This window comes from Cajanus cajan, chromosome 4, assembly GCF_000230855.2.
Source record: "Cajanus cajan strain Asha chromosome 4, NIPB_CcT2T_4, whole genome shotgun sequence".
Classification (NCBI taxonomy): domain Eukaryota; kingdom Viridiplantae; phylum Streptophyta; class Magnoliopsida; order Fabales; family Fabaceae; genus Cajanus; species Cajanus cajan.
Window position 1 is genome coordinate 22,585,579 of NC_138520.1, and position 16,812 is coordinate 22,602,390.

The 16,812-nt window shown below is 28.2% G+C and overlaps 1 protein-coding gene across 1 annotated transcript; it reads left to right on the forward strand.

Annotated features, from left to right (window-relative positions):
• Positions 1 to 5,155: 5,155 nt before the first annotated feature.
• Positions 5,156 to 11,737, forward strand: LOC145956760 (germin-like protein subfamily 1 member 7). Its single transcript, XM_083072404.1, has 2 exons — positions 5,156 to 7,462; positions 7,581 to 11,737. The coding sequence occupies exons 1-2, from the start codon at positions 7,348 to 7,350 to the stop codon at positions 8,129 to 8,131; spliced, it is 666 nt and encodes a 221-aa protein (XP_082928530.1). The 5' UTR covers positions 5,156 to 7,347; the 3' UTR covers positions 8,132 to 11,737.
• Positions 11,738 to 16,812: the final 5,075 nt, after the last annotated feature.

Here is a 16,812-nt window from a genome sequence, read left to right on the forward strand (position 1 = left end):
TTCTATATATATAAATGCATAGAATCTCCATAGACTTATGTTCCTATATTTTACAATTGCAAAATAATAGCGGAATTGAGAATCCATCCTTTGGATGTCATCATATCCCTCCATTCTAAATCAATATCAGAACCCAAATTCATAATATGTAATGTCATATAAAATCACAAACTATGATGTTACCATTTTTTTTACCGCTATAAAATTATAAACTTCTAATATATATCTATGGTATTGGATGATTTTTATTTTAAATCAATATTATTCTTAAAACATCACACTTGTCTTTTTAATTTCTATTGTATCTGTAGGGCCCGATAGTTCACTTGTTACTCCACCATAGTATGTATCTGTAGGGCCAGATAGTTTTCCACCATAGTATGATATTGTCCGCTTGCGGGCTAGTCTCTACGGGATCTCTTCTCCATCGCGAGGCACAACACTTAGGGTCTTCCCGCATCAAACCCAGCCGAACTGTTGGCTCTGATACCACTTTTAGGGCCCGATAGTTCACCTGTTACTCCACCATAGTATGATATTGTCCGCTTTGGGCTAGGCCCGCACGATTTTGTTTTTGGGCTCCTTCCCAAAAGGCCTCATACTATATGAAATGGTGGACACCTTTATAAACTAGCCAATATTCCTTCATTATACAGATGTGGGACTTGAGATGAATCCCAACAGTATCATCATAAATAAGAACAAAAATTATATAAAATTGAATAAAAAATATATATGAACTAAAACGAGAAAGATATTTAAGAGAAACAAAACCAAAGTAATCCTATATATATATATAATAAAAATAAATAAATAAAATAAAATAAAAATAAAATAAAATAAAATAAAAAACCTATAATGTTATATATTTAAATTAAGACCCGAAGCAATTGCAGCAGGCGCTGTGCAAAGTGCAAAGTGCAAAGTGCAAAGTCAAAAGATATATATTTATTAGTGATGGTTCCAATTGAAACCCAATCCCTCAAAACATTTCCATATACCAAATCACGGGTAAATTTAGAAATTTTTGAGGGTTGTTCAAAACTTCAGGTAATACATTAACCATAGACAATTTACTAAGGGAAAGTTCAACTACAGGTAATGCACTTAATGGAGGTTAAAACCTCTGGTAAGGCCAAATATAACCCTCATTAAACCCATTATTTTTCATAGTGTCTCCAATTATTTCCCCTATCCTTATGTAAGATATGTATTTCTTGTCATTAAAAAAAATCCATGTCATTAAAAAAAAAATCCAGGAAAGCTACACAATAGATATGACTAGGTCCTCGATCGATCCTTTTGCAAATCACCCTGGGTCGATCCTTATGCTAAAAAGGGAATTACACAATCAAGTAAGAAAATATAATCCCAATGAAACATGGAGAAATTCATGCCTAGTTCAATTTCTGGATTATAGTACATAATTCAACAAGAAAGTTGGAGTCATGTTAGTCAAATCCCTAACATTAGGCTAGATTTTACTTTTACTTGTATATATTAGCTAGAGAAGAAGGGAAAAAAATGATCTTCCTACAAACCAAGGAAAAAAAAAAACCTTCCTACAAATTAAGGGTGTGCAAAAAATCCAAATTGATCCAAACTGATCCACAACTGATCCGATCCACATTGAAAAATCCGATCCATTTTAAAAAAAAATCCAAACCGATCCACTTTATAAAATCGGTTCAAATATCCGATCCATTTTTACAAAATAGATTGGTTTGGTTCGGCTCGATTTTTTTAAAAAACCGATCCATATATGAGTAAAAAATGGATAACCGCACCGCACCGAACCGATCTAATTTCAAAAAAATCGATCCATATTTTAAAAAAATCAAACTGATCCACTTTATAAAAAATGGATCGGTTAACCAATCCACTTTTATAAAACGATTTGGTTTGATTTAGTTCGGATTTTTCAAAAAAACTGATCCATGAACACCTTTACTACAAATCAATAAAAAAGTTCACAATGACCGAGGTTAAAGTTTAATGATTCCTTAGAGTTCAAGTCTAAACTTACCTCTGGTGGGAGTTTGTAAGAAAAATTATGTATATTGAATATTATAAAAATTATATATTTAAAATGTTTATTTATTAAATAATTTAATTGTATAAAAAATATTTATTATGTACAATATTGTACAAATAAAATACTATTTTTTTTATAAAATTATTTGATTAACAAATATGACACAAGTCCTCAATAAAACTTGGTCAAATTCAAAATAAAAGCATATATCTTTTTATTTATTTATTTATGAATAAGATATCAACGATAATAATATAGATCAAATTCTAACTCTCATTAGTCTAATCAAACACTTAATTACTAAGCAAAACGTATCTCAACAAAAATTACATATATAATAGTTGATCGATTTATTTTAACAAAAACATAAATTATAAATTAAAATAAAAAAAATCACACACATATATATATATATATATATATATATATATATATATATATAACTATTGTACTATCATATATTTACTAATGTAAGAGTTTTAAAGATTTAATCTCTTTTTAATGTTTGAAATATAAAGTTGTTTTTTTTATTTTGATTCGCTGAATTATTTTTACTGACCCCTATTTTTTTCTTCTTTCGTTTCATTTTAGTTGATGTTACCATTTCAATCATTATAATATTATAAATTTTTAATATAAATATCTCATATCGAAAGATTTTATTTAAGTTCACATACTATTTTAGTCATTATATTTTACTTATTTTATCTTTTCTTATAATTTTAAATAGACATTTTTAATTTTTAAACTGATCTTTTTTAATTATATTTAATCCTTGTAATTTAAGATAAGCCTTTTTAATTTTTATGGTTTGTAATTTTATTATTTTTTAATATTTATCATTAATTTTTTTTAAAACATTGTTTTAGACACTTTGTGTCACCTATGATACATATTGCTAAGATACATTTTTTATATTCTCAGAAAATTAGAAACTTCTAAAACATCAACCCAAAATATATTATATTATAAAAAAATATTAACAAAAAGAACTAAAAGAATTAAAAAAAAAACTGTAAATATAGAAACTAAAAAAATTATTTCAAAGTATAGGGACTAAAAAGATTGAAAAAGATATAAAAATTAAAAAAATCTATTTTAAATTATAAAGAAAAAAAGATAAAGTTAATAAAATTATAGAAAATAAAAATATATTTTAAATTTTTCTTTAAATCAATACTATTGGGCATGGAAAAAACTATACTGGTCAATTTAAACTAATTTTAATTAAAATTATGTCATCATAATAAGAATTAATATTATATAAGATGAAATAAATAAAAAAATATGACCTAAAAGAAGAAAGACATTTAAAAGCAAGTAAACCAAAATAATTCTATATATAAATGCATAGAATCTACCTAGAGTTATGTTCCTATACTTTGCAATTGCAAAATAATAGTGGAATTGAGAATCCATCCTTTTAAATATCATCATATCTCTCCTTTCTAAATCAATATCAGCGCCCAAATTTATAAGATGTAATGTCATATAAAATGACAAACTATGATGTTACCATTTTTTTTACCGCTATAAAATTATAAACTTCTAATATATATATATATATGATATTGGATGATTTTTATTTTAAATCAATATTATTTTGAAAACATCAGACTTGTCTTTTTAATTGCTGTTAATTGTATCATCATAAATAAGAACAAAGATTATATAAAATTGAATAAAAGATATATATGAACTAAAACGAGAAAGATATTAAGTGAAACAAAACCAAAGTAATTCAATAAAAAAAAACTATAATGTTATATATTTAAATTATGACCTGAAGCAATTGCAGAGGCGCTGTGCAAAGTGCAAAGTCAAAAGATATATATTTATTAGTGATGGTTCCAATTGAGACCCAATCCCTCAAAACATTTCCATATACCAAATCACGGGTAAATTTAGCAATTTTTGAGAGTTGTTCAAAACCTCAGGTAATACATTAACCATAGACAATTTACTAAGGGAAAGTCCAACTACAGGTAATGCACTTAATGGAGGTTAAAACCTCTGGTAAGGCCAAATATAAACCTCATTAAACCTATTATTTTTCATAGTGTCTCCAATTATTTCCCCTATCCTTATGTAAGATATGTATTTCTTGTCATTAAAAAAAATCCATGTCATTAAAAAAAAATCCAGGAAAGCTACACAATAGATATGACTAGGTCCTCGATCGATCCTTTTGCAAATCACCCTGGGTCGATCTTTATGCTAAACAAGGAATTACACAATCAAGTAAGAAAATATAATCCCAATGAAACATGGAAAAATTCATGCCTAGTTCAATTTCTGGATTATAGTACATAATTCAACAAGAAAGTTGGAGTCATGTTAGTCAAATCCCTAACATTAGGCTAGATTTTACTTTTACTTGTATATATTAGCTAGAGAAGAAGGGAAAAAAATGATCTTCCTACAAACCAAGGAAAAAAAAAACCTTCCTACAAATTAAGGGTTTGCAAAAAATCCAAATTGATCCGAACTGATCCACAACTGATCCGATCCACATTGAAAAATCCGATCCATTTTAAAAAAAAAATCCAAACTGATCCACTTTATAAAACTGGTTCAAATATACGATCCATTTTTACAAAATAGATTGGTTTGGTTCGGCTCGATTTTTTTAAAAAACCGATCCATATATGAGTAAAAAATGGATAACCGCACCACACCGAACCGATCTAATTTCAAAAAAACCGATCCATATTTTAAAAAAATCAAACTGATCCACTTTATAAAAAATGGATCGGTTAACCAATCCACTTTTATAAAACGATTTAGTTTGATTTAATTCGGATTTTTCAAAAAAACTGATCCATGAACATCTTTACTACAAATCAATAAAAAAGTCCACAATGACCCAGGTTAAAGTTTAATGATTCTTTAGAATTCAAGTCTAAACTTACGTCTGGTGGGAGTTTGTAAGAAAAATTATATATATTGAATATTATAAAAATTATATATTTAAAATGTTTATTTATTAAATAATTTAATTGTATAAAAAATATTTATTATGTACAATATTGTACAAATAAAATACTATTTTTTTTATAAAATTATTTGATTAATATGACACAAGTCCTCAATAAAACTTGGTCAAATTCAAAATAAAAGCATATATCTTTTTATTTATTTATGAATAAGATATCAACGATAATAATATAGATCAAATTCTAACTCTCGTTAGTCTAATCAAACACTTAATTACTAAGCAAAACGTATCTCAACAAAAATTACATATATAATAGTTGATCGATTTATTTTAACAAAAACATAAATTATAAATTACAATAAAAAAAATCACATATATATATATATATATATATATATATATATTGTACTATCATATATTTACTGATGTAAGAGTTTTAAAGATTTAATATCTTTTTAATGTTTGAAATATAAAGTTGTTTTTTTGTTTTGATTCGCTGAATTATTTTTACAGACCCCTATTTTTTCTTCTTTCGTTTCATTTTAGCTGATGTTACCATTTCAATCATTATAATATTATAAATTTTTAATATAAATATCTCATATCGAAATATTTTATTTAAGTTCACATATTTTTTAATTAGTCATTATATTTTACTTATTTAATCTTTTCTTATAATTTTAAATAGACATTTTTAATTTTTAAACTGATCTTTTTAATTATATTTAATCCTTGTAATTTAAGATAAGCCTTTTTAATTTTTATAGTTTGTAATTTTTTTTTTTAATATTTATCATTATTTTTTTTTAAAACATTGTTTTAGACACTTTGTGTCTCTTTCCTACTCTCACCTATGATACATATTGCTAAGATACATTTTTTATACTCTTAGAAAATTAAAAACTTCTAAAACATCAACCCAAAATATATTATATTATAAAAAAATATTAACAAAAAGAACTAAAAGAATTAAAAAAAAACTGTAAATATGGAAACTAAAAAAATTATTTCAAAGTACAGGGACTAAAAAGATTGAAAAAGATATAAAAATTAAAAAAATCTATTTTAAATTATAAAGACAAAAAGATAAAGTTAATAAAATTATAGAAAATAAAAATATGTTTTAAATTTTTCTTTAAATCAATACTATTGGGCATGGAAAAAACTATACTTGTCAATTTAAACTAATTTTAATTAAAATTATGTCATCATAATAAGAACTAATATTATATAAGATGAAATAAAAAAAAATATGACCTAAAACAAGAAAGATATTAAAAAGCAAGTAAACCAAAATAATTCTATATATAAATGCATAGAATCTACATAGAGTTATGTTCCTATACTTTGCAATTGCAAAATAATAGTGGAATTGAGAATCCATCCTTTGAATATCATCATATCCCTCCTTTCTAAATCAATATCAGCGCCCAAATTTATAAGATGTAATGTCATATAAAATGACAAACTATGATGTTACCATTTTTTTTTACCGCTATAAAATTATAAACTTCTAATATATATCTATGATATTGGATGATTTTTATTTTAAATCAATATTATTCTTAAAACATCAGACTTGTCTTTTTAATTTCTATTGTATCATCATAAATAAGAACAAAGATTATATAAAATTGAATAAAAAATATATATGAACTAAAACGAGAAAGATATTTAAGAGAAACAAAACCAAAGTAATCCTATATATATAAAAAAAAATAAAAATAAAAATAAAAATAAAAATAAAAATAAATAAATAAATAAATAAATAAAACTATAATGTTATATATTTAAATTATGACCTGAAGCAATTGCAGCAGGGCGCTGTGCAAAGTGCAAAGTCAAAAGATATATATTTATTAGTGATGGTTCCAATTGAGACCCAATCCCTCAAAACATTTCCATATACCAAGGGCTTTGGATGACCATGTTTAATCTTACAACAGTAACAAGAAGCCAATAGAAGATGAGTTACGAAAACAATAAACAATTTAAAAACATTAAACTATTATTGTCAAATCAAGTCTGAAAAATTGGGACAAAGTCTTAATTGAACTTTGACTCAGTTAAGGAGCTTCCCATTATAAAATAATGTTAGGAATGGGTACAAAGTCAAGGTAATATATCAAAACACTTGCCTTTTCATTTTCTTGCGGAACATCTGCTTAATTAGTCTACTCTTTGATCAAGTAGGCATTAGTCGTTAAGGAATGGTTCATCATCAAATAAAGAATTCATGAGGGAAAAGATGAACTGCAAACCAATTCAATGCTTCGTCATTATAAATAGCAAGCTTCACAAGAATCAAAATTCAATTCTCACAAGCGATTACATATATACAGCACAATCAATCATTCAAGACTATTAGGAAAATATGAAGGTTGCTTACTTCATTGTTGCTATCTTGGCTTTGACATCCTCCGTTGTCTCAGCCTATGACCCAAGTCCTCTGCAAGATTTTTGCGTGGCAGTGAAAGAAACTGACGGTGGTATGTACAAATTAACATTCCTTACAACTCAAATTCTAAGAGCTTGTTAATTTCATGATATATATATATATATTATAATTTACTTTTTTAATTAAAACTCTTGCTTGTTAATATGCAGTGTTTGTGAATGGAAAGTTCTGCAAAGATCCCAAACTTGTGAAAGCTGAAGATTTCTTCCAACACGTCGAACCTGGAAAAACTGACAATCCATTGGGTTCACACGTGACTCCTGTATTTGTTGATCAACTTCCAGGGCTAAACACACTTGGCATATCTTTGGCTCGCATAGATTTTGCACCAAAGGGTTTAAACCCTCCTCACACTCACCCTCGTGGCACAGAAATTCTTATAGTCCTTGAGGGAACTCTCTACGTTGGATTTGTGTCATCCAATCAAGATGGAAATCGTCTCTTTACTAAAGTGCTAAATAAGGGCGATGTGTTTGTGTTCCCAATTGGTCTCGTTCATTTTCAATTGAATGTGGGGTATGGAAATGCAGTTGCCATTGCTGCTCTTAGCAGTCAAAATCCAGGAACTATCACTATCGCAAATGCTTTGTTTAAAGCTACTCCACCTATTTCTACAGAGGTTTTAACCAAAGCTTTCCAGGTGGACAAGAAGACAATTGAGTATCTTCTAAAGCAATCTTGGTATGACAACAACAACTAATTTCGAAGTGTCAATTATTTTGATTGGATAAGTGTCTTCAGTGTGTTTTTACCATCTCCAACTAATTATTATTGTAATAAGTATGTTGTTATATATGAGTTATATTGATATATTCTTCCTCTCTAGTGGATATTTTGGTTTAAATAAATTGATCGATATATTGATTTAACATAAGAAATTCTTTGAGGTACTTGTTCAATTTAACTTTTCTAGGTTGTGGGTGTTCTTATTTACCTTGATTTACTAAAAAAACCACGATAATACTCCATGGCCAAATTCGATATCTATTTGGTAGGATTCAAGGTTTTTCAACAAATTCTATTCTTGCAAAAAGATGATTCCTTATCATCATGATTTGAAACAAATAATAATCACTAATTCTTTTGTGATTTTTAAGTCTTTGATTTTTAATCCTTCAAATATTTTAGATTAAAAATAATCAATATTTTTTTTGTTGTTGATAATCTTGATCGTGAGTTTGTGCGTTGTTTTTGAAAATTGATAGAAACGAGTAATTTAATGAGAAAATGACATGAAAAATATTGGAATTGGTTGATACAAGTGATAACAACTTATATCCCTATCCCTTGATCAAATTGTCCTAAGTTTGAATCCCCACCTTGGGTTTTGAATAGAGTATATTGGAAAGGGAATACTCATTTTGTGTATAATCATGAATCTCGATTTAGATCACTACTTCTGATAGCGGATACTTTGTACCAATATCATGGTTAAAAACACAAAAAGAAAATAACATGGAGCATTGAACAAGATTTAGTGTTATGTTATTAATTAATTAAAATATATAACCAAGTTTATATCAAGTCAATAACATCTATCTCCAAAACCAAAAGGTCATCCCCATTTTATCAATCCTCCAACTAAGAATTCTCAATTTTTTTAAGTTGTGGTCCTTACTCGATTCTTCCAACGGCTGGGTGTCCTAATATATCGCATTTTCTTCCAAGGCATTTATAGGGCTAGTGATCAGTACTGCACCCAAGTTTAACTGATTCATTATTGTCGAGTTCGATTGATCACATTTTAAAACCTCTAGGGTCTTTCGAAAAGATTGATCTAGATCCTATATAACCTTTGGATTAAAGAACTCCCCATGTCCTCTGTCTACCAACATGGTGATAGTCTCCAAAGTTTGTTTCATTTTCTTGATGACCTTGTTTGTCGAAGCCTCCTCTTCAAGGTTCAAATTAGACCACTTCTTGGAGTCTTCGATAATAGTTCATTTCTTTTATGGCTTATATGATCCACCTTAGCATATGTGGATGGTTTTGATCGTTTTGCTAATATGAACTTCCTCATTATGAACGGTGATACAAATAGTATTTATCATGTTTTCCACGTGGAATTTAACAACCCGTTTCTTTTGTTAAGGTAAGAGATCATAGGTGACCTTCAAGCCGACTTTTGCTACTTGAATATGTTGTCTTAAGTCCTCAAATTATTAGTAGTCCTCCATGTTTGTCTTAGCTTGCCGCATGGCGATTAACTCTTGGCCAATGATTCTTTTTGGTTTAGGTATCACATCAATAAATGTTACATATAATAAAATATAAAAAAGTGTCACTATAGATACAAAATATATAAGCATAAATTTATTTGACATATAACTTCACAGAATTTTAGTATTAATTTTGAATGAGATTTAACAACATATATTATGTGGCACTATAGTTTATACCTACACTTTTTAATAATATATCAACATATATTGTATCTATAATAGGTAAAAGTAATTTTTAGTGAGAAGTATTATATCATTACAGTTTGTATTACTATATGACAAATTTTTTGTGGTATAAATCTTGTGGTCGATGGAAGCATTGTGTGGAACCCAAATCCCCCTTTTATCCAGCATTTGTATTTGGTAAATACTAATGTTTTTTTTGACTATTTTAAGGAATTTTCGATTTTACCACCTTTTCTCTTCACACATATTTCGCTTTGTCTTTAGAGGTGATCAAAACCATGTTAATGTCCAATTTGGGGAAAGGATCATTATCCACAGCCATGCCAATAGTACCTTTTTCAACTAGCTTGAAGCAACCTTGTTTCAAATCCTTATGTATAGCTTTTCAAAATAGTATGCAATTTGTTGTAAGATGGCTATATGTTGTGCCACTTACAATAATTTTTACCCATCAATTCTTTTGTTGATGGCATTTAATGGTTTTTCTTTATCCAAATTTTGGTGATCTTTTAACAAATGATCAAATATTTGTTCAACCTTCATAATGTCGAAATCGTATTTGGCTTTTTTATCAGTTGATACTCCTGTGCCACTCTGTGCCACTAGCCCTTATTTAAGTTAGGGATACATGTTATCGATTATCATTAAAACACATTCATTTCTAGTAGTTGTATTGAGGGATGACTTCCCATTTTTCAAAATCTCAAAATGAAATTCCCAACCAATTCATCCACCATTTGTATGGTGCTCATTAAGTCGACAGTCATGACTTTTAATTGTGGCTGATAAAATCAATCATGAACACAATATTCACATATTGGAAAGATTTTACACTAAATTGGGGGTAGATTCAGGTATCATGTAAAAGTTACTCCTATAAGTAACAAAGGAAATAGTTGGAGTTTATTTTTGGCTAGCTTCTTTACATTGTTCAATGCAATGGCCTACACTTTCTATAGTGGACTTGCCATCCTCTCCTAAAAAGGTGGCAAAACCTAAGGTATTGAATTCTTTTGCAAGCCATATTATCCTATCCACCCACTTTAGGTACAGTTTCTTGTACATCATCCTCTCTAAAGGTTTGAGTTCGAACTAAATCATTTCCTCACAGTTTCGGCTATGATCTTGATATCAATAAAAGATGTTGACATCACCTTTGTAGGTGGATAGCCAAATTAGCCTATTGTACTTTGTCCAACACATAACTCATTATAGATCCCTTCCCCATTTTTTTTTTGTAACCTCTTTCAACTTTTTGATAAGGAGGCAAACCATTATTTTCAAAAGCATTGGTTCGGCTATGATCTTGATATCAATAAATATGCGATTTTCTTTTGACTTATACAAACCAATCAAAGAGCACTACTAGAAAATTGCAAAATAGCGACCGAAATTAGCGACCAAAATTTATCAGTCGTTATTTAGCGACTGATTTAGCGACCGATTATGAAAAATCAAAATAGCGACCGGTTTAGCGACCAAAATAAGTCGTCACTAGAAAATCGGTCACTATTTCGGTCACTAAATAAATTTTTTTGATTTTTTAGCGATGGAATTAAATTCGGTCGCTAAATTATAAATTTTGATTTTTTTTAGCAACGAAATTAAATTCGGTCTCTATTTCAGTCGCTAAATTATAAATTTTGATTTTTTTAGCGACGGAATTTAATTCGGTCGCTAAATATTAGTTAAAATTAGCGACGAAATTGAATTCGGTCGCTAAATAGTAGTTGAATTTAGCGACAGAATTGAATTCGGTCGCTATTTCGATCGCTAAAGTATAAATTTTTATTTTTTTAGCGACCAAATTTAATTCGGTTGCTAAATAATAGTTAAAATTAGCGACGAAGTTGAATTTCGTCGCTAAAACGTAGTTAAATTTAGCGACGGAATTAAATTTGGTCGTTATTTCGGTCGCTAAATTATAAATTTTGATTTTTTTTAGCGACGAAATTGAATTTGGTTGCTAAATAATAGTTAAAATTAGCGACGGAATTGAATTCAGTCGCTAAATAGTAGTTAAATTTAGTAATGGAATTGAATTCGGTCGCTAAGTATTATTTAAAATTAGCAACCGAATTCAATTCGGTCGCTATTTCGGTCGCTAAATTAGAAATTTTGATTTTTTAGCGACGAAATTTAATTCGGTCCCTAAATCCGAAATTTTGATTTTTTTAGCGACGAAATTAAATTCGGTTGCTAAATATTAGTTAAAATTAGCGACGAAATTGAATTCGGTCTCTAAATAAGAAATTTTGATTTTTTTAGCGACATAATTAAATTCAATCGCTAAATATTAGTTACAATTAGCGATGTAGTTTTATTCGGTTGCTAAATATTAGTTAAAATTAGCAACGGAATTCTATTTGGTACCTAAATATTAGTTAAAGTTAGCGACAAAATTCTATTCGGTCACTATGTAAAACTTAAAAAAAGTATAAATTGCTTAAAAGTGATGATAATATTTTTGTTGAGTATCGATCCCATTTTCTTTTTTTTTTGTAAGAGCAAGACATTAATTTATATTAAACAAAATATTTATATGCACTCCTACATAATTAATACCAATAGTTATTTATGTGAAAAAATATTTAGAGGTTTTTTTTTACGATTGGATTTTTAGGCAGTTTTTTAATTAGAGTATATGAATTTTAAAATTTCTTATTTATTTTGATCCATATTTATAATATATATTTCTAACTTATGATAACGTTATTTTTAAATAAATTTTTATATTTAAATTTTAAATTAGTATTTTATTAATGGTTGATAATTAGAAAATAAAACAAGGATAAATACATTTTTTTGATTTTATATCTTAGATTTAAGATAAATAAATATATTAAGTTAATTAATAATTTATTTAAAATATTAAAATTTAATTTATAAAAATGATATTTTAAAAGAGAAGGGTTATAATAACATTGGTGTAACTTTTACTAAGTATTACATCGCTCAATAACTTTATATTAAATGTGAATTTTATAAATTTATCCGTTAGATTGAAAGTTTTTTACTCTTAGATCATATATACAAAATCTTATATGAATTCAAGATGATTTGATACTTCATTCTTGTAAAACAAAATTGACGTAATATATTCATTTCAAATAAAATATGAGCACTTTGATTACTTTTAAGTTGTTGTTTAATTTTAAAAAAAATTAATATAAACATATAAAGTGATATGAACTTTCAATCTATCAGTTGGATTTACAAAATTCACATTTAATATAAATTTATTGAGCGGTGTAATACTTAGTATAAAAGTTATACCAGTGTTATTATAACCATTCTCATTTTAAAATATATAAATTATTACTTAAACTTTTAAATTTATAATAAATAATTTAAATTGTATCATAAAATTAATTTTAAATAGAAATAAGTAGATTGTTAATTATAAAAGTAAGTATATATATAAATAAAGATTAACTAAGTATAATATAATTATTATTATTAGTAATATAATTATTATATATATTATTATATATTTATAACGGTCCAAATATACCAAAATGATAAGGATCCAAAAATAATATAAATATGAGATTGGATAGTTGAGGATGACTTAAATGAATTAATTTGTACTACTTATACTAACAACATGCATTTGGTTTTCGGTAGCTTATCTCATAAGAACTTCACAGTTAAGCGTGCTTGACTTGGAATAATGTAGGGATGGGTGACCTTCTGAGAAGTTTTCAAAAATTGTGTAATTAAGGACAAAACATGCTAAAAACTTAAGTATTGTGAAATAAAATCCTTAAGAGGCCAAATATGAGTGGTTCATAGCGACCAAATTTGCGACGTCTATAAAATTTAATAAAATAAAAAATAAATATTTAGCGACCGATTTAGCGACTGATTTATTCAGTCACTAATTTGGTCTCATACACTTCAATCATTTCAACCATTTAGCGACCGAAATTTTTGGTCGCTAAATAGCGACCGAAAATTTTTCAGTCGCTAAATAGCTTAGCGACCAGGGTTTTAGCGACTGATTAAATTCGGTCCCTAATTCGGTCGCTAAAGTAAATAGCGACTGATTTTTGCAATTTAGCGACTGATTTTGGTAGTCGCTAAATTGCATATTTTTTGTAGTGAGGTAGATTAGGTCAATGACACTTTATAAATAGATAGGTTAAATTATTCATATTATACACATATTTCTAAGAGAGAATCAAAAAGAGGTCTCTAAGGGTTTTTTGTGGGAGGCACAAAACCCTAACTCTATCCACCCATGGCTAGCACCAAAGTCATGCCCTCTATGTTTCTCATGTGATTTTCGTAGAGTGTCCATACCCTTTGGTGCTTAGTGATGGCATTTTTCCTTCAACCACATAGAGGAATCTTCAAAATCGATATAAATCATGCTACAAAGATAAAATTTTAACCATTAGCATGATTCTAGGCAATGTGTGATCCATGGAAAGGAGGTTTTTCACTCATGGTTTCTTCTTTTAATTAAATTTTATTTTGAAAATTACCTTGAAATCCCAACAGTTTCATGCTATGAAACCAATTAGGCAAAATCAAATTTGGCAAGTTTAAAGGTTTCCATATAACCTAATGAAGCAACCCAAACTTTTGGTACTCAGAGATGTTGTCTTTTGATCCAACTGTGTGAAGCATAGCTTGTTTATAACCTACTAGTAGATCTTAGCTTCCTTGGTGAGTTTGGCATACGTTAGCTCCCTCTTAGAATTGGCACCCATCAAGGCTTCATAGATCGTGTCCTAACCATCATAGTTAGAGGCCTAATCATGGTCGTATATGTTCTCGACCGTTTCACAACCAATCGTCATAGCCATAATAATGCTATGGTGTACTATGTTGCTATGATTAATGAATCTTATTGTAGAAAGTTGAAATAAAGTATGTTAAGATGATTTATGATGAATTGGATAACTTTCCGAGCATTGTATAATTTTTGTTGAATAAGTAAAGATGTTGTGTTAAGCTGAGTTGTGCTAAAATGTTGCATGATGAATGTTGTTGAGTTGTATTGTTATACTTAGGACTAGAGAAGAAAGTATTATTTTTTCAAAGTTAAAATATTTCATTATGTGGATGTGTTGTGATGCTCTAAAAAATCTAATGCTAAAACACCTTTCTTGAGTAAGTTTCCTCTTGAAGTGGAGTGTTGAGTATCCTCTAGATCCTTAGATTATGTAGTATGGGAGCAAGGTTAAGCCATACTGCTAATGAAGTGAACAATTAAGTAATGTGTGAAGTCGAGGGCTAAAATCCTTAATTGATTATTGTAAAGGTGTTCAATATTTGGAGGGTAGTCCATGTGTTAATTCCAATGTTGGCCTTTGCTTGGACTTTATAAAGAAATGTGAAATTTCAACATATGTGTCATTAGAACTTATTGTCCAATAGACAAATAAATCATTCATTCATCATATAGTACAAAATGTGTTTGTCCAACATATGAACAAATCAGGACACATGATAATCATTCTAATGTATTTATTTTCTATGATTTGAATGTTTTATGATGATTATTGAGTTTAATCAAGCTAAATTTTGTCTCTTTAAAAAATCCTTCATTAATGAAACAAATAATAATCACTAAAGAAACCACGATAATACTCCATGGCCAAATTCAATATCTACTTAGTAGGATTCAAGGTTTTTCAAATAATTTTTGTCTTGCAAAAAGATGATTCCTTATCATCATGATTTGAAACAAATAATAATCACTAATTCTTTTGTGATCTTAAGTCTTTGATTTTTAATCTTTCAAATATTTTTGATAAAAAATAATCAATTTTTTTTTATTGTTGATAATCTTGTTCGTGATTTTGTGTGTTGTTTGTGACACCCTCTACCCTACATACCATAATACAAATAACAGAAATTGAATAGCATAATTATTTCAAAATTGAAATACCAAACATGTTTAAATAGAAGGTACTACATTCATAAACTTAACCAATATTTTACTCAGTAGAATTACAAAGGAATAATATAAGGTCTCGCTGAATAATTTAATAAAACATCCTAATCTATCCTATCTATACCCCGATGTCACATGTCCTATCAGGGCAAGTCTCAACAGTGAAGCCTAAACTTCATCACCAACATTCTCAGCCTCATGCTAGTAATCACATGTAAGACAATAAAAAAAAACAACACAAAAAAGGGAGTGAGAAACATCTCACTCTGGCTCATAGTGTAGAAATATATACTAGATAACCAAACACAAACAAAAAAGATATAACATAGATAAATTGATAGTAATATCATCTCTCACTCATCCAAGACATAAAACATCACTTTATCATATAACATTAAAATACATAAGTATGGACACAAACTACATATTATCATGCATGTGGCACCAGTAACATATCACATGACATATTACCGCTATCAATACACGAAGAGTAGTCTAGGAGTACTTGTCGGGTCACACCTTCTACGCACTCTCACTAGAAGGACATACTACCAGAGTCTCGTCAGGATAGCTAAGTCGCGCAAGATACATCCCATGCACACAATGGGCAAGACTGGGACTTATAAACCAAGCTATCCCCAAGGATTGATCCCCAAAGCTTTTACACTAGAGGGCCTTCTCTGGCGGTGTATTCCATATCGTACCCATAAAACATTTATGCAAATGATGCATGTCAATCAAGACTCTATGCATTCTCATATCACATTATCATGTCTCATTATCATCATGTCTTATATTCACATTATCATTTCTCATGGTCATATCACATTATCACATTTCATCATCGTATTTCATTATCACATTTCATTCACAATTTTCACAAAGCACTTTATTCCGTATTAAAAATCATCTATTTGCAAAATTAACTACATATTTATACATCTTATACAATAAGGAATACAACAGAACAATAAGAAGGTAAAATATAAATTATTGAAAATATGCCTATTTCTCATAGGGTTCTCTCAAGAACTCACAGAGCACTCTAATTCATACAATAAGCAT

Coding starts and splice junctions, on each gene's coding strand:
- LOC145956760 (XM_083072404.1), top strand. CDS start 7,348: ATGAAGGTTGCTTACTTCATTGTTGCTATCTTGGCTTTGACATCCTCC. Junction 7,463..7,580: donor AGTGAAAGAAACTGACGGTG/GTATGTACAAAT, acceptor GTTAATATGCAG/TGTTTGTGAATGGAAAGTTC.